The sequence below is a fragment of the Gastrolobium bilobum genome, unplaced genomic scaffold (assembly GCF_033153095.1).
Source record: "Gastrolobium bilobum isolate Gb01-03AN ecotype WA unplaced genomic scaffold, APGP_CSIRO_Gbil_v1 utg18685, whole genome shotgun sequence".
NCBI lineage: Eukaryota > Viridiplantae > Streptophyta > Magnoliopsida > Fabales > Fabaceae > Gastrolobium > Gastrolobium bilobum.
The window spans coordinates 96,670-121,846 of NW_026898737.1; the positions used below are offsets into that span (position 1 = coordinate 96,670).

General features: G+C 33.1%; 3 protein-coding genes across 3 annotated transcripts; all 3 read left to right on the plus strand.

Moving 5' to 3' along the window:
• Positions 1-4,788: 4,788 nt before the first annotated feature.
• LOC133283654 (protein MAIN-LIKE 2-like) lies at positions 4,789-5,387 on the plus strand. Its single transcript, XM_061480548.1, has 2 exons — positions 4,789-5,024; positions 5,147-5,387. The coding sequence occupies exons 1-2, from the start codon at positions 4,789-4,791 to the stop codon at positions 5,385-5,387; spliced, it is 477 nt and encodes a 158-aa protein (XP_061336532.1).
• A 4,499-nt stretch (positions 5,388-9,886) lies between these two features.
• On the plus strand, positions 9,887-12,244 carry LOC133283647 (uncharacterized). Its single transcript, XM_061480533.1, has 2 exons — positions 9,887-10,117; positions 11,506-12,244. The coding sequence occupies exons 1-2, from the start codon at positions 9,950-9,952 to the stop codon at positions 12,034-12,036; spliced, it is 699 nt and encodes a 232-aa protein (XP_061336517.1). The 5' UTR covers positions 9,887-9,949; the 3' UTR covers positions 12,037-12,244.
• Positions 12,245-16,441: 4,197 nt separating this feature from the next.
• On the plus strand, positions 16,442-21,182 carry LOC133283640 (26S proteasome non-ATPase regulatory subunit 11 homolog). Its single transcript, XM_061480523.1, has 2 exons — positions 16,442-16,597; positions 19,681-21,182. The coding sequence occupies exon 2, from the start codon at positions 19,702-19,704 to the stop codon at positions 20,965-20,967; it is 1,266 nt and encodes a 421-aa protein (XP_061336507.1). The 5' UTR covers positions 16,442-16,597; positions 19,681-19,701; the 3' UTR covers positions 20,968-21,182.
• Positions 21,183-25,177: the final 3,995 nt, after the last annotated feature.

A 25,177-nucleotide genomic window follows, 5' to 3' on the forward strand; every position in this document is an offset into this window, starting at 1 on the left:
AATTTGAATTTTAAATTAAAAAAATCACTCACTTTCTCTCTCCCATGATTTCCGTTTTTCTGTGTCTATCTCTCTCCTAAAATGACATAACTTATGTCATTTAAAATGACAAACACTAAACCCTTTAATGATAATTCTCCTTTATTATGGAGTCCCCCATTTACCAAGAACCAACATAACATCCATTTACAAGCAATGATGCATCGACACCGACACGCGACACAACACGACATGACACGTCGACACGTTAATTTTAAAAAATGTTAGATTTTGACACGTTAGGACACGTTTTGATATTAAATAATATTTTTAATATATATAATATAATTTATATTTAATACATGTTGCAATTCATAATAAGTCATATAATTAATTTAATATTTGAATTTTATAATATAAATCAAAAGACAAATTTTTATCCCTTGAAACTTAAAATCAATGTGGCATTGTTTTTCGGATATTTAGTTTGTATAGTTTGTAAATTATGTTTTGGGACTAAATGGCTGGTGTACATATAATTAGGTATGTGCAGCTACTTTGTAGACCTTTTGATTACATTTCCTCGAGCCTTGCTTTTGATTTGACATCACTTTCTTATTTTCATGCGTTTCTTACATCCAGTGGATGAGGATAAGGCTAATAAAAAAATATACGGACTTAGTTTTCTTCCTTCGTTTTGTGGTTTTCTTTCTTTCATTTCTTTTGTTCCTTCGTTCAGTTTGGAGGTTGATGATGGTGGTGCCATGTGACTCATCGTTATTTGATGTTTTGAAGAGGGCGAAGGTGTATGAGGAGCGGTACCACAACGTCATCGTCATCTTCATCGTCAATCAGAAAGAACAATGATGTGTCGTTGGAGAGATTAATGATGGATGATGAAAGTGCAGAGCTTCTTCTCCTTAGTTCACAGATTTTAATATTTTAAAAAATTCAAAAAATTTACGTTTTTATCCTTTGACCGTGTCGGACACGGTCAAAGTCGCGTGTCCACATAGTCAACGTGTCCTAAAATATTGATTACGTGTCGGAGCCGTGTCGATGTCCGACACGTGTCCGACACGCATTTTTTCAAAAAAATAACGTGTCGGTGTATCACAATTTACAAGAACCAACATAACATTTCAATTGGAACCAGTTTAGTGCGTACAAACTCACTCTGGCTACGGATCTTTTTGAGGCATATTCCCATTAATGGGATTCTTCTGTCTTCGATCTGATGAAGCCTCCCAAAGAATTAGGTGCTAAATGTTAGGTATGTTGGAGCAACTGGGTTCAATTAAAGCAGCAATTATTAAAATGAGGTATATGCCTCAAATTTCAGAGTGTAATGTAAGTTGAAACCATTAACCTGAAAGATTTTTGTGCTTGGTCCCTTGGTTTTGGGGCACTACACAGTGGACATGATGTATCCACTTATTGCTAAGGCTTGCTGGCAACCCACTTCTTATGGCACCCCATTTTTAGTTGATTGGACAACTTCCTTTAGAAGTTCATTGATTAATATATTTGACTACTTTTTTCTATCTTGTTTTTTTTCTCCGTTTTTGATAGAAAATTGTTATCTGAAAACTACGCAAATGGAGAGACGACGATAAGCAAGCTTTTTCTTAGCCTCTAGCATGGCAGTGCATACGAATTTAAAATTCCATAGACAATGTCCTAAACAATTATGCACATCCCACTATCCCTTTGTCCAAAGCATGCTTTAGCAGAAAATGACACAGACTCAAATCACATTCCTTAAAAATGAAAAACCTGGAATTATTTTATCATTTCATGAATGCGTTTATATAGCATATATAAAAAATAAATCTGAACTTTCTTTATCAATGTCTTTTTTTAACTTTTTGTTTTTGTTTTTCCTTTGACCAACTTTTTTAAAGTATGAATTGATTTACGAAAAAATCATCGAGGTTTTTGCTTTTTATTTTCTAAAAATGAATAAATAATTGGGCTTACTTTGATAACGAAAAAATGTCTATGGTGTGATATATGTAAAAGAAAAGTTTCCTTTGTGTGTTTCACTGCAAAAGATTATTATTTTTTATTTTTTTGTTTGCGTTGGTAATATTTGTTTTGGGTACTTAAAAGTATTATTTTAGTCATTACTTATTAGTCTAGCTCAAACTCTAAAATTAGATTACTGAATAAAAAAATATTAATGAGAGTTTGTTGAATTGGTAAAATGAGTTAGATGAAAATAGAGGGTAAAAAAAATTTAACTTTTTTTTTAATAAAAAATTACGGAAAAGTGATCTTTTTGAATGTATATATAAATGTATAGCACTCAAACATGTCCCACAGGAGACGTGAATGGATGGAGAGAGACACGCTCCACAGGAGGCGTGACCTGGAAGAGAGAGACACGCCCCAGAGGCTATGAATACCCCATTTTTCATTTTTCCCTCTTCACACCTTCTCTCTAAAAGTAACCTCTGACTTCTCTCTAGATTTCATCTTTAGCTTTTCGCACGGCGAAGCACTGCCACTAAAGTAAGTCTCAATATCTGCTTTCTATTTTTTAAGAGTAAACACCCTTTTTAGTCCCTGGCAATATCTACGAAGTCCTTTTCAGTCCATGGCAATAAAAAAGGACCAAATTGGTCCCTGAAAGTACAAGAAAAGGGCCACTCTACATATTTGGGAGTTGACATAAGGACTAACATGACCCTTTTTTTGTAATTTCAGGAACCAATTTGGTCCTTTTTTATTGCCAGGGACTAAAAAGGACTTCGTAGATATTGACAAGGACTAAAAAGGGTGTTTACTCATTTTTTAATTATAGCAATAAATATATTATATTAGTGACGTAGGAAATGGTTAGTGACTTAAGAAATGGTTAGTGACTTAAGAAAAGGTTAGTGACTTAGAAATTGGTTAGTGACGTAAGGTATGCTTAGTGACCTAATGCTTGGTCGAACCAAGAGCTGCTCGGGAATATTTCTTTCAGAGAGCAAGAGTGTAGAGTAGTAATCAGGATTGCCAACAGGAGCAATCTACTCTGACTAAGAGCAACCCTCTTCAACTATACGCAAGCGTACGTGTCAAGCAATATAGGGTATTGTAGCCCCAGATTTATCGTCCTCAGGGAGCAGTTGTGAAGTAAGAAGCGCTAAAGGAAACTTAATTTGTAAAATGGAGCAATAAAAGAAATTATTATTCTCAGCTAAGCTTCACAAAGAGCAATCTCTGGGCAGCTAGTTAAACAATGTTAACCATTCTGAACCAGATGAGAGCAGTGAATGACTTAGCACGGTCATCGAATAAAAAGACATCAATTGAAGTAACTTTAAGAGCAGTCAACGAAATGAAAGTAAGAGCATCAGCTGGTAAAACACAGTTCAGTTATCGTGAGGAAAAGGTTGTGATAGAAGTTGAGTTAAGATTAATTTCAGAAAGAAAAAGATCAAGTAGGTGTTACGGGTTCCATGTTTTCATCCCTTTGGTTAACCCTGCCTGGTAGCATATTTTACAAGTGGATTTTGCTCCTTCCCTTGTTTTGCTATAGGTAAGCAGAGGGTAAGGCCTTACTCTCCACGTTACTCCACAGTACTTGGAGTTATATGCAAGGAAACCATGCTGCATTCTCAAAAGAGCATGGATTCACATAGCAGTGCTCCCCATTCCAGGTGTTTCTCCCTCCTTTCTTCAGGCTAAACTACCCCAGGATTTTGAGAATGTTCCACACGCCTTTGTCAGTGTTTCATTAACCGAGTGGTCCTGGGATGAGGTTGCCAGCCCAAAGGGTTTCACAAAATCAATAAATTAAACCAAAGAGCAACTCAAAATTCATTTATAAAATATGTGTTCCTTACAAAGCTATCCTAAGACAAAAGGAATTACTTCTATGGAACCTTCACCTACTTAGAGGAAGTTAGCTCCTAGTGAGCATTTTTACAAAAAGAAAACAAATAGACAACGAGTCCTAGGATGGGTGCCGATTCCTTTCTTTTATGAGGATTGCTTGTTCCTTTTATAGGGTTCTTCATTTGATCTCCATTGTTCCTTTCATCAAGGGTCGTGCTTTGTCTAAATCCTCTCCAATGGTAGCTTTGCTTCTTGCCAGCTTGGCCTTAAATGGAAGTGGTCCCCCTTGCTTTTGGCTCCCTTTGTGAGTAGGAGTATCGGATTCAGGGAGGCACCTCCACTTCTTCTGCTGTAGCTGACGTGGCGGCTCCCCATTGCTCAGCTTCTTTGCTTTCGTACTGTAGCAGAGGCAGCACCTCCACCTTCTCTGCTGTAGCTGACGTGGCGGCTCCCCATTGCTTCCTTTGACTGCTGTTGTACTATAGCAGACTTCTTTTTCCTTTTTGCGCAACACTCCTTCTTCTCTCTTCATTTTGTGGTTCCTTTTGATGGGCCTTAGGTGTCCTGAACAAAGCAAACTAACCCAATAGTCATATGTGAAAAAGATAATGTTAAATTTGCTCCAGGTCTACCTTAATTCCCACTTTCGGCATTGCTCTGGTCCACTATTCAAAACAGTTGCTCTATATGAAAAGAAGAAGGTTAAAGGGAGTGATTTATAACCAAAACATGGGTTTTGTGGAACAATTTACACTTAATGGGCCTCAACTCTTGAGGACTATCACCTAACATAATTATATGGAATTGTATTATATAAACATATACTTTTAAATAAAAAATACGTTTTAATTTAATTTTTTTTTAAATATTAGAGTAGGCAATATTAATTTAATTTAATTATAATAAACAATTTGTTTTTTTAATAGTATTCTGTTATGGCTGATTTGTCTTCATCTGAGTCGCCGCGGCCTGCATCCGATGATGAGGTCGTGCCTTCCACATGTTCTTCCTGGACCATATAAGTGGGAGGTACTTCAGAGGAGGACACAACGCACTCACATTTCACAGACCGCGTGGAACGAGGATAAGGTTAGAGGGTTGAAGACTCGACTAGGAAAACTACAGGGGGACCCTGTCATGGTGATATTCCAGACGTTGTGGCTGCCTACCTCACACAGGCCGATTTCATACATGTGGCACATATGCGTCATATTCAGGTATGTAATTTAGAAACCAACGAACCAGATTGTGGTTACACTAATTTTTATATATTATTGAAGTGGTTACATATGAATTGACAATTGTCGTTTGTATTTCATATGGATGGTGCCCTTATTAGTGCTCTGGTCGAGAGGTGGAGACCAGAGACATATACGTTTCATATGACGCAAGGAGAGATGATGATCACATTACAGGACGTGGTTGGTATACATGGTTTGCCTACTGACGGGCAAGTAGTTACTGGACATACTGCTTTGGATTGGTTTGCCGAGTGTGAGCAGGTTTTTAGCCATGCGCCCATTGCTGGCGAAGACATATTTGATGGCGATCTACGTATTTCATACCTTGATAAATTGTAAGCCCATTGGGGTCCAGTTGCCTAATATCTTGAGGAGGTGAGGCATTACACTAGGGCGCACATTTTGCGATTATTAGGGTCATATATTCACACCACCTGGCTAAATATGCATAAGATTCCTCCCAATCACCATACAACGTTGTCATTGCTTTCTGCTTCGCATACCATGCCTTTTAATATAAAACTTTGAATCCATAAGAATGAGTGATCCTCTCCTGAACCAGTGCAATTGAGACTGATGGTTCCTCTTTTATCATCTCTAACAATCAACTTGTAATGTACAAATTAACACAAACAAAGGTATATGAACCAAATTTTAAATATATCATAATATTCTGAAATAATGTATCTACTACAAGTGATGCAATAACATCAGAATCAAGCTGTCTGTGTTCTTGAGAAATATGATCATTCAAGCAATTGTGATCCCCACCCCATTTCATAACCTTCCAATTTTCACCATGCGTTGGGTTTATTATCCTGACCCTCCATGGGCAACTCTGCTCATGCGTGCAACATTTCATGCTTAACTTTGTAGGCATGCTCTCATCCAAAATTGCTTCTTGATGCTCTTTATGAGGTTGCGCTTGATTGCCATCTGAGCCTCTTTTTTGGATGTAAATTCCTGGTTAACAAACAACTTTCCCCCTAATTTCCATGGACCTTGGATTGAACCCGAATCCTCGATATATGATTATTGTTCACTCGGATGCTCCCAATCAATATATGTGTAATGTGGAATTTCATCACAAAAAGGAGTAACGACATCATCACTTGTATGTACTAATTAATAATAGTAACAACTAGAATAAATTACATCAACAAAACGATATATACATATATAAGTTGTTTCCTAACATACCTTTAGGATGTTGTGGTATTTGACTCGAGGCCATGTCATGATGTTCTAGGATTCGAGACTCCCCCAGATCATGCCATAACTGGATTTGAGTAGGGAACCTGCCACATTCTTCATCATTGTCCGAAGCATTCGCATCCTCTGCAAGAAGACGATCCTCCATTGCGCTATTTTTCTCATCATCATCGTCATAGTCGTCATCCATAACTCAGGTAGGGTTATGTTCATCTTCCTCAGACATGTTAACAACTGGAGCAGTAGATGATGATGCATTACATGGTGAATTGCAAGCAACTGACCTCATAGGTAAAACAACATCCTCTGCTCTAGCAATATCCACGTACAAGTCTAAGAAATCTTTTCTAGACTGGTTGAAGAATTCTTTCATTACCATATCTACATATTCGTCAGCCACCACTTGCAAACTAATGTATTGTTCAGATTGCCATAATCTTGTCGTGACCAGAGTGATTGATTGGTTATCTTTGAGAACTAATTTTTGGCAAATTTTCTGATGCAGTTCTACAACTGTTGAGTTTCGCTTAATATGTGATGGTCTTTTCTCGCCTTCAAAAACTACCCCGCAACAACCTTCTACTTTCCTACCATTATAGTAGAACAACACGAATAAAATCAGAATTATAGCTCATTCTTAAAAATATTAATGAAAAACACAAAACAAAATATAAATAAACTAGTGAAAAATGTATGTAAGAGTATGGATTGATGATGGAGAAGAGTTGTGCGGAATGTGGAGAGGAGAAAGGTTTAAATATGGAAGAATTGGGCCACTCACGCCCCATGCAGGTCACGCCTCATGTGGGGCGTGTCTCTCTCCTAAAATATGTCTTCTGTGTGGCGTGTCTCTCTCCTAGAACACGCCCCCTATAGGGTGTCTCTCTCCAACCGGTCGCACTCATGTGTGACGTGTTTGAGTACTATACATTTACAACAATTATGTTTCCATAATTTTTTATTAAAAAAATAATATTTAAATTTTTTTTTATCGAAAATAGAGTACAGTTACTCACACACACTTATCCATACACTATTTCATATTTGCATAATTTTTATCGTTTGCTTAGTCCTATGTATATAGCATGTATTCTAATTTTTTCACCTATACAAGAATGTAAGTAGATGTATATAAAAGTGTGTACAATAAGGCTTTTTTTTTTATTTTTTATCAAAATATATAAAATGTATTGGATTTGATATTTGCTTGTGCCGACCACAGTCGAATCTTAATTAGAAATATTCAAAAATTCGTAAATACCCATTTGATAGGGGAAGTTAATACTTAGAAAGGTTGAGCGGCATGCATGATTATGTTTTACCTACATGGGATACGATACGATACTCTAATATGTTAATTCTAAATAATGTTAAATTTGAACATGTTAGAATACGTTTTGATATTAAATAATATTTTTGATTTATGTAGTGGATATTATATTTAATATTCAATAATTTAGCAAAAAAATGAAACTAAACATATAATACCCATCAATTTTGCAAAGAAACATAAGATGTAAATATTTACTATTATATTTTCAAATTGAAAATCTCTGATACACTTCAATGAGATTTATTCAATATCTAATTTTAATTTTTATTATATCAGTTTGGTAAAATATCAATCAATTTTTTCATGAAATATAATAAAATTTTAAATATTATATAAATATCGGAGCGTGTCAGAGTGTCAGAAAATATTGGGATGTTAAACATGATACTTTAGATTTTTTGAAATTTCGGTGCAACATAATGCATGATAGCCCAAACATTACTTGACTACAAAAAAAAAATATATCAATTCCTTGAATTGAAAATATGTGTATATTAATGTCAATTTCTTTTGATATCATATTAAGTTATTTATAAATAAAATAATTCAATATTAACATGGATCAACTATGAAAACTTGTGATTTACTCGTCTAACTAATTAATGAGCGATACAATATTTTTTGACAAATCGAATACAAATCATTAATTAGGCTGCATTTTAGTTAAATGGCTCTACCTGAAAAAAAAAATTGTCAAATTTTTTTTTTAAAATCATAAACAAAAATTAATTGGAATAATGTAAAAGAAATTAATATAAAATTATTATTATACACATCATTTATCAATTTAAACTTTTGAGTTAAACTGATTATATTACGTAATGTTAGCTTATGACTAAATAATTAGATGTTCGAGTTAAATTTGTCAATAATTTGAAACACTTAAAATAATTACATGAATCATATTTATCTGAAAAAGTATTATTCTAAATATGAATTGGATTCTTTTTTAATATTTGAGTAATAAAATTGAGCCTCAATCAGGGTGACACAGACTATAACTTAAAAAGAAACTTTTATTTCCTCCCCCAGTTTTTTTGAAAATTTAAGATTAATTTTTTATTTTATTAAAGAAGCTATATATATATATATATATATATATATATATATATATATATATATTTGAACAAAGAAGCTATGATTTTAACTTATAAAGAATTAGATGAACTCAAAAACTTAATCTTTTTCAGAGATTTTTAATCATTTCATCGCTTCGCGATTAGTCTGATTCGAGGTAGGTCCTGGAACTAAGATTTCATATAAAGAACCAACTTAACTCAAAAGTTTAAGTTGTTAGGTAATGATCTCATTAATGATTTATATTATACTTTAACACGACCATTTGTAAGAGAGTCCACTAAATTTGAAAGGTAAATGATACATCAATTCAACAAGCTACTAGGATTGGTCTGATGGTGAGAGATTTGAATACATTGTATTATGTTGTGTATTCAATTCTCACCAATGTATCAAAAAAAATTTAATTCAATTCAAAAATTTAATTAATTAGATAAAATTACATTAATGATTTATGCTATTCTATGATGTAACTGATTTTGGGTTTAGTAGCTGTAGCTCCACCAACGTGAATCAACTGTGAATTCGATGCTTAATCTATTGATATATGAAAGAGTGAAGAGTAATGTGACTTTTGTTGGTTAGTGACGAATTTATGAAGGGAACGGCACTACTTAGTTTACATGTAACCGTAACGCGCAGTTGTGTCGATAAAAAAGTGTGAGCAAACGCACTTGCGTAGCACCCAAACTCATGAGAGAAGCGTGTTATTGTTGGTGTCGGGTTCATCCCTTCTTATCTATGACGTAACAATGCGCCTTGTCAGAATCTCACTCACACCATTTTCCAAACCATCCTTTTCATTTCCCCTCTTACCCTCGCTACCTCCCTTATATAACCCACTTGCCATTCTTCTTAAAAAGTTAACTAATTGAGGAAAAAGCAGGTGACAAAATAATTAAATAAAAGAAAAAAAATATTTATCTTTTAAATAACATAGAATCATGTCATTTTAAATAACAAAAAGATATAATTTAGTTTTTTTATTTAAAATTTAAATTAAAAAAATATCACTCACTTTCTCTCTCATAATTTTTATTACTTGTATCTTTCTCTTACTAAACTCATGATAAAAAGTCATCCACTCCCACAAGGAAAATCAATCTGTTTGTAATTTAGTGGAAAAGTAAGGGTCTTTTGTCCGCATACATTCTTTAGGTATGTGCATATATATATGGCCGTTGGTATATAATTTGCCATAGAAAAGAAGGCATTAACTTTGAAGGGAAATTGTTAGCTTTTGCATAAAAGAGCACAATCAGCTCTGAAACGTGAAGAGATGGAATGGAAGAAGTGTTATTTGGATGTGATATTGGTTCCCTTGGGATTTTTCTTAAGCATTGGTTATCATTTTTGGCTGTGGCATAAGGTTCGGACTCAGCCACACACAACCATCATTGGCATCAATGCTAGTGGCCGTCGGAATTGGGTTAATACCATGATAAAGGTACCTCTCTTTTTTTTCATTCACTGTTAATATAGAATGTTTTTTTTTCACTATTGCAACTCATTTCTTGCCAAATTATTTTATTAATGTTTTAACACGTTATTTAATGATGAAGTAAAAGTTATAATAAGAATGAATTACCTTTATTGTTTAGCTATAAAATTTGATGTTGAACATTTGATCTTGATGGATGTTCCAATGCTAACTCTAAAATTGTTGATTCATACACTATCCTAAAGGATTTGCATTACAGATGAAGGTTATTTTTATGTATATAGATTCTGCCTTATCTTTTAGCATGTCAGAAACATTTTTCTTATGTATAACCTGGTGTTGGAATTTTTACCATATAGCATTTCCTGGGAGAATATGAAGGAAATTAAATGGAGTAGTTAAAAAAGTGAAAGAGCCATCTACACAATTGGATATTACGCATGTTCTATATATATTCCTTCGCAATCAGCTTTTCTTAATTTATTCTTGTTCCTACCAGATAAAATGCCATTTTTACGACTAGACTCAAAGAAAGCAAGATATAATATTCTTTATGTATGGTATAATTAGGTTTATATCCAATTCAAGTGCGTTCTAGGTAGATCTACATAATGTTCATATGCAAATCCGCTTATTGATGATAATATATTTAAACAGAATATCTAAGATTTTTGCTACGGGCGCTTATAAAACAGTTCATTAATTTAAATTTACATTAATCCGTACTAGTGCTTCACAAACCCCATCCTCGTTATTCTAGTTTAGTGCGTTATGATGGCTTACATTTGGTATTTCCTAGAATTCTCCTTATTCCTTAAAATACGGTGTTTTTTTGTCATTTTAGTCAAAACTAATGTGTTTTATAGTGAAAAAAATAATTATACAATAGAAATTATTGTGAGAGAGAGTAAGAGATTTTTTTAATTTAAATATTAAACAAAACACAATAATTTTAACTAAAGTAATTTTTTCCCCAAAATATATTCCAATTAAAACCGGGTCCCAGGATAAGAAGAAAAGGAATAACTATTTTTGGTGGCACTCTTCCCTCCATACAATTATCTCATATCATATTACCCCCAAAAAGAAAATCTCATATCTTATCCCATTTACTAAAGCAAAATCTGTCATATCCCCAATAAAAAAATTTAACGTGTCCTTCCATCATTCGTATATGTAAATATGCTATGTCTTTGTAGGAATAGCTACTGCTTGAACAATAACATTAACTGGTTACCCCTTTTCACTATGTTGCACTGATAAGTATACTTCATATAGTTTTTGTGGTTCATGAAATTGTGAGCCAAAGTAGTTTTCTTTCATTGGCAAAAAGAAAGTGCATGTATATAATCTGATAAGGTAATTTATTAATTAAGATGTGTTGATTATGGCAGGACAATGACAAGAAAAACATCCTGGCTGTTCAATCATTAAGGAACACAATCATGGGTGCGACCCTAATGGCCACAACCTCCATCCTACTATGCTCAGGTTTAGCAGCAGTCATAAGCAGCACCTACAGTGTGAAGAAACCACTCAATGACGCAGTTTATGGGGCTCATGGGGAGTTCATGGTAGCACTCAAATATGTCACTTTGCTAACTATTTTCCTCTTCTCATTCTTCTGCCACACTGTGTCTATAAGGTTCATAAACCAAGTGAACATCCTAATCAACACCCCTCAGGACCCCATGTCCCTTGTGACCCCAGAATATATATATGAAATCTTAGAGAAAGGTTTCATTATGAACACTGTGGGAAATAGGCTCTTCTATTCAGGACTTCCTCTGTTGCTTTGGATCTTTGGCCCTGTGATGGTGTTCCTGTGCTCTCTAACTATGGTCCCACTACTTTACAACCTTGACTTTGTGTTCACTAGTGGGAAGGGAAAGATGGACGAGAATCAAAACAGGGATTTTGTATGAAATATAATGTAATAATTTATTATGTATGTTAAGTAACAATTGAAGTTGGTCATCTTTTTTTTTTTTTTTTTAATGATCATATAGTATGCTCTGCCCAATGTAACGAGCATTCAGATGGGATTTTGATGTGGATCGTGAGTACAAAGCATATATCAAACGTGGTGCATATTTTTGTTTAGCTTGGTACTTTTGCAGGATATATAAAAGTCGCTCTATTTTTTTTTTCCCTGATAATTGGATGTTCTAATTTCGAAGTCAATATTTTCACTCGCTTTTCTTAATCGAATAATTTTGTGTAGGCTCAAGTGATAAGGTAGCAATAATTTAATGTGTGAAAGTATATATTTTTGGAGGAAAAAAAAAAGAAGGGAAGAAAAAAAACAATAATTTAATCTTATGCTTTCGAATAAGTAATTGAGAATAAAACTTCTTATTCTTACATTAATATAAAAATAATCTAATATATATATATATATGTGTGTGTGAGTTTATTGTTTATCATGTTATAAGAAATTTATCTTACACACATAAAGAGGTCTATGTGGATCCATGTGAAGAGAAAAGAGATAAAACAAAAATATGAATCACATACACTTTTATGTGTTTGTACATAGGAGATAAATTTATCTCCTATAACATGAAAAATATAAACTCATATATAAATATATAGTTTTAAAATTTTTGATCCTCATAAGAAAAATTATTTTCTCATTTTACATGAGAGAATTATCTTGTGCCACTCTCACATCGAAAATAGTGTCACCACTTTTTTTTTTAAAATGGGTGGGGGACTTTATCACATCATGTGTCTATAGTAAAAAATATTTATCTTCAATAACACTAAAAAATTGAACCCCTCCCCCCGTAATTGCCCAAGAGTATCTGACTCTCACTGGGATAAAAAATGGATACCTTGCGTTATTGATAATCCTACTTAAAAGCATGCAAAATGTACTATCGAGTCAGAAATTACAAGCTAAATCCAATGTGTACTACATATATTCTGACACCCATATTATGCCTAAACTTCAATATCCAATTTTTTAAGTTAAAAGTTTTTTATGCATGTTTAAAAGGATTACTCTTATTCTAATTTCAAAATTACGCATAAATGTTAATGTCCACATGCATGTATGAAGCTTTCTAAGACTGGCATGATTTTATAATGAGATGATGTTGACATATCTTATGTGCTCAGGAATGAAAAAATAAGAGTTCAGTTTTAGTTCCCAAGTATGAGTTATAGCACTTTCTATCGTCCTAAAAAGAAACACAGAAAAGTTAAGAGTATGGGCCGTATGCTCAAGCCATACGTAATATAGCTTGTTTGGAAGTGAGTTTTCCGCCTAATTAACTGTCTGCGTTACGTGTTGGTATGCTTCCATAATGCCTCTGCCTAAATCTGATGTAAACGTAATTGGTAACTTACTTTAGGGGGCGTTTGCTACGCAGCCAAATTTTTTTTGCCATGGAAAGTGTGGTATGAAAGAATAATTTGATGTGTTTGGTAGGAGGAAGAAATGTTTGTTCGTTGGAAACTCAATTTGCGGTCAAGTTGTTTGCCACCATTTTACGTTGTTGAACTTTGCCATTGAAAATATGGAAAAAGGAATTGTCGACTCGGGGGAAAATGGCTCCAAGTTTTTAAGACAAAAACACCCTTAGCCCTAGATATAAACAGAGGGGTGAGAGAAAATGTACGAGTAATTTGGTAATTTTGGTAAAGATTTTCATTATTTTTTTATAATCAACCAAACATAGTTAGTCAAATTAATCCAAGTTTCTTGTCAAACTTTTTGGGCTACCAAATATCTTTTTGCAAATTATCCCGTAAAAAAATTTACTAACTATTTATCCGCAAGTTTATTTTCCGGAATCAAAATTTTTTTTTCCTGTACCAAACGCCATCTTAGGAACACAGGCTTGTCTTCAAAGTTCAAACTCATAACAATTTTCGTCTTTTGACAGTTATGTTTGTTTGGTATGATCTGGGGACAGATTGGAATAAATGTTATACTAGAGAATAATGAATCTCTTAATAGATAAGTAAATGGAAAAGTGTTTATTTAATAACAAGAAAAGTTATTTGCTGTAACCCAAAATAATGTCATTAATTTTGGGGTATAGAGAAAAAAATACAGGTATTTTTAAAAAAATTCTTTTATTTTTGTATTATAAAATTTTATTAAAATTCCTTGCATTCTTTTTAAACTCCAAAATAACGTTATTTTGTGATTATAGGAAATAATTTTATATAAGAAACGTTAATATAGTAAATACATGTCTTGTGATCTTATGATGAAATTGTATACTCATAATTAATTATATGAACCTCTTGGTGGAAAAAAAACCAAATAAATTAAGTGCAAATTTCAGTTTATATTTTAGCATCAAAAGTTGTCTTTTTCAAGGGATAAAAATGTTAAACCTATATCATTTTCTCCGTATCACTATTTTTTAATGTCAAAAAGTATCTCGAATATTTTGTTTTTACATTTTACCATTGTATTTTTAAAATAAACACATATCTTCAATGGCTATAAAAAAAAACACATATCTTCAACAACCTAAAATATATTTATATCATATATAATTAAACATTAAGAAAATTATATCTCGTTGACAGTCACATCAATGTAACAAGAAAAATTCTCAATAACAACATATTCAATGAAAGAAGTTTATTTACTCCTTGAATAGAAAAAAAGAAATTAGTTATTACATAATTATTAATGAATGTGTTAATAATAATATCATGCATAAATTTTTTAATAATATATCATTAATATACTAATTTAGTTACAATGATAAATCATTACATTATAATATCTTGAATAGAATTAATATGACACAAATTTCACAAAATTATAAAAATAGATAAAAGAAAATCACGTAAAAATAATAAAAACACCAATACATTATTTATTATACATAAGTAAATAAAATTATTTTAATAAAAAATTGTATTGTATTATTCACTCTCATTTTAAATATAAAATAAATTTAAATATAAAATAAATTTAAATATAAAATTATTTGAGAGTTTTGGAAGTTTAAAAAATATATTTCAAGCTATGGGTAACAAATGTTTTTGGCAAAAAAAAATATAATTTTTATATTAAAAACAACATAAAACAGTGAAAAAATAACAGGGGAACTAAAGTCCCCAAATCAATTTTCATTTTACACGAATAAAACAATATCAATTTAAAGAAAGATTAAAACTTTTATAATATGAACCATATATTTCGTAACAATACATTCAAGAATGAAATTTTTTCTATATAGGAAACGATTTCAAACAGTTTTTGTGTCAATAGATAACTAAAAACTTATTTTTCAAAATCCCTAAAGCAATTTAAGGTTTTAATGTATCAATTGAAAATAATTTGAGAAATTTTCTAAACTTTCATGTAATAAAACCCAGAAATTCATATTCAAAATTTTCTTAGAATCAATGAAAACATGCATATGATATATGGTTAGAAAACTCTCATCACGTAGAACAAAAAATTCAACATTTCCAAGATCAATTGCAATAAATCCAAACGAAATGTTAGCATGAACTTTAGGTTCTGTATACAAATTTAGAATTATTATAATAAATAAAAAAGTTGGGTCTTATAATCATATATACATAGCTTTGATACCAAATAAAGAAGATAATTTTCAACTCATTGGTCAAACCCAAGAGCAGGAACGAGAAAATACTAATGCGTGGAGAATTAATATAGCTTTAGATATGTGGAGAGTTGTTGAATTAGTAATTTTAAATGTTTGTTAAAAATTATATTATGTTTTACTTATTGAGAAAATTATATTAGGTTTTACTTTTTTTATTAATATCATTGTATTTCTTTGTTTTTTTATTGACTTTTATAATTTTGAGTGTTTGTTAAAAATTCATATGATTTTTTAAAATCTTATAAATCCATATTGTCCTTTCAAATTTTATAAATTCTATTAAAATCCTTTAAAATATAATCTTATGAAATCTTGATTGTAAAAAAAATATTTTGAAAAAGTCTTTAAAATGCCTCCAGTTCTAAAGTTTTTTTAAAATTTATAAGATTTTTTATCTCAATTTTTTTTTTTAAATCCTAATCCAATACACCCTTTATATTTGATAAAAATCACACTCACCTCAAGTTTTGTCAAGGTCAGTTGGGCCTGATCAAACCGGGCCCAATATATCCCTCAATTGAAAAACCACTGCAATAAAAAATAGCAAAAGCGTGAAAACAAATTTCTAATTCAAGTATAAGCTTACTGCAAAGAATAGAAAGGCCCAGTACCAAAATTACGAAGAAGTCCAAAACCTTTTTTTCTCTTTATTCTTATTCTTATTATATCAATTATTCAATTAATATAATCTTGAGATGAAATTGTGCACTTTAATATCAGTTCCTAAACTGGATGAGTATTGAGTAAACAAGGAAACTCAATATTCCTCTCTCTCTCTCTCTCTCTCTCTCTCTCTCTCTCTGCGAATCTGAACACCGATCCCTGCGGTTCTTGTTCAGCAGGATCACCGGAAAGGTCTTGTTCTTCTTTGACCTGAGTATGTCATCCTTTCTTTATTATTATTATTATTTTTTTCGCTTAGGGTTTTATTTCATTCTGCCACTGAAATTCATGATTAAATGTCTACATAAGGAGAAGATTAAAGGAGGAAAAGTTTTGTTAAAGATTTCTGAAAACCTAACCAAGGTGGTGTTAAGTTGGTATGCATATGTAAAGTAGCAGTAGGAACTTCTTTGATCTCCTTTTCAATTTTTAATTGTCCTAAAATTTCCATTTCTCTGATATCCTCTGTGGTTGAGAAGGATTATGTATTGCCCTGTTACAGTTAGTTCTATTTGTGTTGCCTCACGTGCCACATCAATGCTCTGTGTGTTACTCACAAAATTGTCTTAATTAAGTTTTTGATATCGTTCAATAATCGCACACTGATCATGGGTTTGCCTGTGTTTTGAACATGATATAGTATCATACATAAGTATATAAACATTAACTTGTTTGTCTTTGCTAAGAATGCGTAAAATTCTTGTCTAGTGTATGAGAATGAGGTTATCTACTCTATATGCATGCGTCAAAAAAAAAAAAAAAACACTTTTCAATTATTTTATCCGTTCAATGTGGCTTAGCATTCTAGTTGTTGAAATTCATTGTTGAAGATAATTTTGTCTTGGTCATGGATTTGTGGCTGATCATGGGATTAGCCAATGCAAATCTTTGTTTTTCTCTGCTTTCTACTTCTGTAGTGTGAATAAAAGGGGATTTGAATCCTCTCAAAGTGTGCCTTTCTCATGTCAGGGTCATGCGAAGAGAGATAGACATAAAAAAATCTCTGCTGGGTGAAATTTGTGGGTTATTGTACTGTAATGTGGGTCTCCCTGTACTGTATTTTGTGTATCTCTCTCTTCACATGGAAAACTGAAATGAGAGAAACCAAATCCGAGTAGACATTCTAATCTTTTGACTTTGATGATTTAGTTTAACCTTTTGAAATAGCATTTTCATTTTAGACCAGAAACCCTGCTATTGATTTGTGAGTGTGTCTTAAGTCTTGAGTGTGTCTGGTATACTGCATGTAGAAAGTGATGGAACATGCTCCCCTTCTGTGCAATTTCTGTTTCAAATTTATATCAGTGTTCTTTGGATACTTTTTTTTATTCCAGTTTAAAATCAAAGTAACATGTATAATTAACTTTTCAATTTCTTGTTTTCATTTTGATGAATTTCGTGGCTGATTGTTGACCATAACCTATTTTTTTGTATTTTTGTCATTCCTCTTTGTTTGTTTGGTTGTTGTTCTGGTGTGTGTGCGTGTGTTTTGTTTATATTAATATTTTAGGCTGGGAGGTTGTTGTAGATTTAGATGGAACAGGAGAACCAAGTTTGACAGTTTGAATTTGAAGCAAGGGGGAAATGAGTACTTCTCACTGGGTAGATTATATTTTTCTTCTTCTGCAAGGCAGAAGGCTATTTAAAGTCTCATTTAAGATATTTTTGATCAATGTTGTCAATGAAAGCAATCAATTCTTCTTATGCACTTTCTACAGGTGTATTTAATAAATTTTACATAAAAAATCCACTTTTATTGACGATAACCCTCCGTAGTCCCCACACCCTACAATGGTAGGAGCCTCATGCCCGGGGCCACCCTTTCTTCACAGTGACGAATGCCACGTGTGTGCCTTGCTGTAATGGCTCTTTTGGGGCTTGCAGTCAATGGCTGCCATATGTCATTGAAAACATTATTTGTTATTGAAAAAATATCTATTATTATGAACAATTAGAATTGCAGTAAGGTGGCAATTGACATGTCTTGGCATTAAACTGAAACACATTCTGTCTGTATTAACCTGTTGTTACCCATATAAGTATAAACTAGAAAGGAAGAAACAAATATTAAAACCAATTCAGTCCACCACCCTTGTTTTTTCATGCAAACCAATTTTTTTCTCCACCCAGGGAAACTCTATACTGACCAAGGGACCACCATCATTTGCATCTCTCCATTCTCCTCCCTCTCACTTTGTCTTTTTTAGTTGTTTAGTCTCATGACTCATTGGTAGTGTGGGATGTTTGGTGGGGGCTTGTAGGGTTTTGGGCTCTAGTCCCTCAAAAACCAATGACCCATGACTGATATGATGATTTACTTTGGTCTATAAATTTTATTCATTCTGGATTGATTTTGGTTGCAATTCAATGATTGGGGATACTATGTGTTGAAAGATATTACTCTGATAGAATTGGAATTGCGATTACTTTCTATGTTCAATTTTGCGCAGTTACATGGAATTAATCAGGTTTCCTATTGTTTCTCAATGTTTTCAATAATCTGATCATCTTGTAGTTTCATTTGTGTCACTGTTAATTCAATGGAAGTGAAGCAAAACTTTGTGTTGTATTTGTTTCATTTTTGTCTTGAGCAATTTGTTGTTGTACCCCGGTCTTAACCAGACATGAAAACAACCTGTAGATATAAATTGCCACCCTTAAATATAGGCAAAACCCTGGGAGTTTACACTTTTGGGAAAGGATAAATCAACTGGACATGGCATGAACTAATTTTCTGGTGGGAATAAATTGATTTTATGTCCTTCTCATTTGAGGTCTTGTATTAGCCTTTTACTCATCTTTCTTAAAATTTTACTTTAATTAAAACCTTTTTTAACAAGTAAATATTTCATGATCATGCCTTCATCTTGTGAGGCAAGTGTATTCACCAACGAGGAATTTCCACTAGGCATTTTATTGTTCCGACCTCTTGTTCCGACCTCCCTTTTTCATTGATAATTAAAACTCAGCATCTTATTTTGAACTGTGAAATAGTATTTCTCGACATTGCAATGCTAGCCATTATTGAGATGTTTGTCATCAAAGATTATCAAATGGCATATGACCTGTTTCCCCTCGCCTTACATTACATCCTTTGGATTTTGCAAAGTCAATATAAACATTTTAACAGGTAAAATCATTCCATATTTTTGGGTGACTGGTCGACAGCCATTTTTAGATAATATTTCCATTCAACAATTGATAGTTATATGTATCCAAAACTGTCCCAATTGATAGTTATGCAAAAGTCCTCAGTTTTCAGATTTCTCTCCATTGAAAAAATATTTTTTCTTGCAGAACTTTGTCCAAGAAGTAGCCATGTCTTCTTTTCTTCCTGCCACAACAGAGTCAATAGCTCAGGCATTGGAGGCCAGAGACCCATCTGAGGCCATCTCCATTCTTTATCGTGTACTTGATGACCCTTCTTCTTCTCCAGAAGCAGTACGCATGAAAGAGCAGGCCATCACAAACCTCACTGACCTTCTCAGGCAAGAGAATAGGGCAGAGGAACTGCGCAGCCTTCTTACTCAGTTGAGGCCCTTCTTTTCCTTGATTCCTAAGGCAAAAACTGCAAAGATTGTGAGGGGAATAATTGATTGTGTTGCTAAAATACCGGGGACATCTGATCTACAAATTTCACTCTGCAAAGAAATGGTGCAATGGACTCGCGCTGAAAAGCGTACCTTCCTGAGGCAGCGAGTTGAGGCAAGGCTTGCAGCACTTCTGATGGAAAGTAAGGAGTATTCAGAAGCTTTGACTCTCCTTAATGGCTTGGTAAAAGAGGTTAGAAGATTAGATGACAAGCTTCTACTTGTAGACATAGACTTGCTTGAAAGCAAGCTACACTTCTCCTTAAGAAACCTTCCAAAGGCAAAAGCAGCCCTCACGGCTGCAAGAACAGCTGCAAATGCTATTTATGTTCCTCCAGCTCAACAAGGTGCCATAGATCTGCAGAGTGGGATTCTTCATGCTGAGGAGAAGGATTATAAAACTGCATATAGTTATTTCTTTGAAGCTTTTGAGTCTTTCAATGCTCTCGAAGAACCCAAAGCTGTCTTTAGCCTGAAATACATGTTGTTGTGTAAGATCATGGTGAGTCAAGCTGATGATGTGGCTGGAATTATATCTTCTAAAGCAGGCCTTCAATATGTTGGGCCTGACTTGGATGCCATGAAAGCTGTTGCAGATGCTCATTCTAAGCGATCCCTTAAGTTATTTGAAACTGCTTTGCGAGACTACAAGGCACAGTTGGAGGAAGACCCAATTGTTCATAGGCACCTGTCATCCCTGTATGATACTCTTCTGGAGCAGAATCTCTGCAGATTGATTGAGCCATTTTCAAGGGTTGAGATTGTGCATATTGCTGAGCTAATTGAACTCCCCTTTGATCATGTGGAGCGAAAGTTGTCTCAGATGATTTTGGACAAGAAGTTTGCTGGGACATTGGATCAAGGTGCTGGATGCCTCGTCATATTTGATGATCCCAAAACCGATGCAATATACCCTGCAACTTTAGAAACCATTTCTAATATAGGGAAAGTCGTTGACAGTCTTTATGTTAGGTCTGCCAAGATAATGGCATGAGCTCTCGATCTGGTTACTTAATTTGTGATTTGCTACAAAACGTTGTTGCTGTTTTCTTCTTGACGATGAGTAGGATATTATTTATTTAGTTTCTGAATTTTTCAAACTAAGATTTTTGTAGTTTTTGAATCCATTGTTCCGAAAACCACTTCAGGTGGTCTTGAATGATGATTAAAGACCATTTGATAGTATGATCTTAAAAAATACATACATGTCAGGTTTGGTATCATAAATGCATTCTTTTCATGCCTTTTCTTAAGCTACTTGGGCTGAGAAGATTGGTGTTAGGAATCTGGATCTTCAAGCATAATTTTTGGTGTTTTTTTTTTTTTTTTTTTGGGGGTATATGGGGAGGGAGCGGAAAACAAGAACTACAACTCAGAATGGTATGAGCTAGAATTGCCACCTAAATCTCCTTAGAACAGAGGAGCTAAAGGTAACGGAAGGGAGGTTAAAAGCTGATGCAATTATGAGGTTCGATGGAATAAGAGGTAGGTAGAGCACGTCCTGTGACATTGGTGCGTAAACAAAGTCTACATGAGGTCCAATGAAAAAGCACAACATCAAGTTTAGCTCTTCTCTGAAGATCTGCAAACTCCACACGCCTTTCAAATAGTATAATAGTCTACCAGTTGTCTCGTTGAAAACATACATTTAACAATTAGAGTCAGGCAATTACATTGTCTGTATGAAAGCTCCTGAACTTGTCAAGGGGTGAGGGAAGAGTTGTTTCACTTATAAGGTAGAGTATCTCAATATAACTGTGGTTGAGTGAAGCAATAGTATGAACAAATTGCGATCACGTTCAAGTCTCAGGTTAAAGCTGAGAATCAGGGGGAGGTTCAAGGGCACAATTACGACTATGAGATTGTTTCTGCAAAGTTATAGCAATGGAAAGGAATGGTGAAAGAAAACGACTTCTCAATGGATAGGGGGTATATATATAGGGTTTTATATATATTATGTTGTAGGACACTTTTAGTGTCATGTTACTCTAATACATTTGATGTGGGTACCACTCAAAAAGAAAAAAATTAAAAGAAAATAAGGTGGGTCCCATTTGTCATGTGAGAGTAACATGACACTAAGAATGTCATGCAACATGATATGTATAAAACCCATATATATAATAAGGGGAAACATCAATTTACAATTTTTTTTATAAATTTTTATAAATTACATTCTGTACTCCCGGAATGCACTGTGTACTTCCGAAGGTACATATTATAGTTTGTAAATAAAAAAATTATAAATATAATTCTTTCTGTATAATATATAGTGTGTAGGGAATGATGTGGCATAATCATTTGTGCTCTGTGGGGCCTCGTAGAGGAGTGAGGCAGCATGACTCCTCACATGCGAGGGTCACATGTGCAACGGGTATAAGGGGAAGTCAAGTGTAAAGATATCTTTTATCATCTAGTGAGTGATGGGTTGGGCCTACCGGGTAGTCCACAGCAGACCTAGAATACTAGTCCAGAACAATTCCAAAATGTGACATTCTTGTAGTGGAACCACATAAAAAGCCTTAGCCTAATTGTTATTTAATTATGCTGGTCTATAATTGTCAAAGCAAAGTTCAAACAAAATTAAAAGAATAGTTAAGAAGTTGGTTTCTTCTGACTATGTTTGATAAAATGAGGGACAAGTTATTTTATCTATTTTTTTTTGCTTACCTTTACCTGTCATTTTCCAACACCGTTAGATCAAAATGAAAGTGTAATTTGAGAATTTAATTTCTCATAACATAAAAAAAGAGTTTTGAGGAATTAAAGTTAGAAGCACGACTATGTTGGAAATAAATTTAAAAGTTGTATTTTTAGTGTAAAAAAAGGAATTTAATGTTATTTTTATCACAAAAATAAAGTTATATCGCCTAGTTTCAAAACGACATTGTTTTAGGGTTGAAGATATTTTTATAATCTTAATTTATTTCAGAACTATATTAATCTTTATCATGATAATCCTCCTAATCAACTTCTCATATGTTGAAACAAATTAAAAAAAAAAGTGGTACAAAAAATTGATTTATTTGGACCCCTCGATATGCATTAACAACTATAAAACTAAAAAAATATAATAGAAAGAAAATCACAAAAGAATTTAAGACATATATGTAATTAGGGTTGAAAGTGGACTCGACTGGGTCAAGCTTTGCCTTGAAATGCCCAAATTCAACTTGGCATGGCTCAAACCTAGTAAGAGTATGACTGTTAGCCTGACTTGGCCCGTTTATAAAAAAATAAATGGTCTGACCTAGCCTGTTAGCCTATTAATTTTTAACTTTCAAGCAGAACCATGAATCAACTTCACAAAATATTCAAATTATGTTGTTAAACCAAAAATCATAATTTCAACGTCCAAACAGAATCATGAATCACAACAAAACTCATCACAATCTGCATTAAAGTCACTATCAAAGGCAAAATGCTCAAATTAATTAACATATATTTCATTAGATCCAACAAACAGATCCATACTATGTAAATTAAAATAACTACATAAATCCAACAAACACATCATGATGCTTGTAATAAGTATAACCTCTCCCAAAAACTTTTAATATATTCATATACACAATCTAACATGTTGAGATGTTGGTTCCTCCTACATAAGAAATAAAATCAGATTTCTATTAAAATATAATCGAATATAATTAAGTTATAAACAATAGCAATTGATTAATTTTATATATTTTGTTTTTTCTTCAAGGCATACTTATTCTATTTTATTTGATTTAAAATAAAAAGTACAATTTAGGCCGGCCTGTAAGCTTATAGGTCAGGCCTTGTTAAAGTGGGCCTACGACCTATTTATTAAACAAGTTTTTTCAAGGCCCAAGCCTGGCCTATTTTATAAAATATACTAGGTCAGATCTGACCTGACGTAGGCCGAGGCGTAAGCCCCTATAGGCCATCCGACCCAGTTTCACCCCTACATGTAATATATTCTTTGAATTTGTTTTTCTGAGCTACTATTAAACACATCTAATATATTGTTTTAGGAAAAATATTTTCTCATGTTGAAGGAGGAGACAACTTTTCTCTCCTACACAAATAAAAAGGTGGGTCCCTTGATTTTTTTATTTTATTTTTTAACAAACAGTGGGGCCCACATATTTGTCTCTATGACATGAGACAACTTGTATCCTTTAACATGATATTAATAACACCCATTGTTTTAATTTCTAATAGATAAACACACAAACTCTATTATTAAATGTGATTAAATTCATTATTTGGAGCATGTACATTATACCATTACTTTATGGGGCATGAGTTTCTCCTTGCAGGAGAAATTCATTTTCTCCTACACATACACAAAAATGTTCATCAGTCTTTTTTTTTTTTTTTTTTAACTTGGTGGGTTTCACGATTTTTTGTTTCTGCACGAGAGTTATAAGTTTATCGTATAATAGGAGAAACTTATAACTCTTACTTTATAATCCGTAAATGGAGAGTTATTATGTAAATAGTTTTATTTAGGACCCTCAATATGCATTAATAACAATAAAATAGAAACTAAAAAGTATAAAGAGGAAGTCACAAAAGAATCTAAGGCATACACATCATATATTTTATAAAGACCATCCAGATCCAACTCAAAAGTGACTTTTTTCTTCATCTCTTAGAGCGTTGATTGTCTATATACTACTCGAGCATGTGATCATCCTTTAAGTCACGGCCGCATAAACTATAATTTCATGGTGGTTTTAAAGTGGAAGCTCATTGGATGATCCTGTTCAGAAAGTTAGGTATTGAGTGATGATAAAAGGAAAAAAAAGTGAAGTTAGAATAAACAAATAAAGCAATTAGCTTGCTATAGTTACCTTTCATATTACCAACTTATTTTTTTAAGGGTGGGTGCTTGTCCCAATCAAAGTCCATTACTTTAACCAGAACACTTACTTATTAAGAAACCCATTTTTAATTGCTCAAACACAAGTTGCCCCCTATGTTCTTTGCCTTTCATGCATTCCATTGCTGAATAAGCCACATCAAGGTGCAGAAAATGTCTTTAATGCTTTTCCAAAAGTAAAGTTTGCACTGCTTTTTTTGGGTTAGGAATTTGGACCTCATCTTATTGGGTGGCTGCAATATTTTAGTGACCAAACACCTTTGTGAGATTTACACCCATTCTATATGTTGCTTCCCCACTCCCTCACTTTGTTATCAAACGGGTGAACTTTTGCATGATTGAGGTTTTGATT

Excerpts from the sequence above, each read along its gene's own strand:
- LOC133283640 (XM_061480523.1), top strand. The coding sequence starts at position 19,702 with ATGTCTTCTTTTCTTCCTGCCACAACAGAGTCAATAGCTCAGGCATTG.
- LOC133283654 (XM_061480548.1), top strand. The coding sequence starts at position 4,789 with ATGAGGTCGTGCCTTCCACATGTTCTTCCTGGACCATATAAGTGGGAG. Across the intron at positions 5,025-5,146 it reads CACATATGCGTCATATTCAG|TGCTCTGGTCGAGAGGTGGA; the intron begins GTATGTAATTTA and ends TGCCCTTATTAG.
- LOC133283647 (XM_061480533.1), top strand. The coding sequence starts at position 9,950 with ATGGAATGGAAGAAGTGTTATTTGGATGTGATATTGGTTCCCTTGGGA. Across the intron at positions 10,118-11,505 it reads GGGTTAATACCATGATAAAG|GACAATGACAAGAAAAACAT; the intron begins GTACCTCTCTTT and ends TGATTATGGCAG.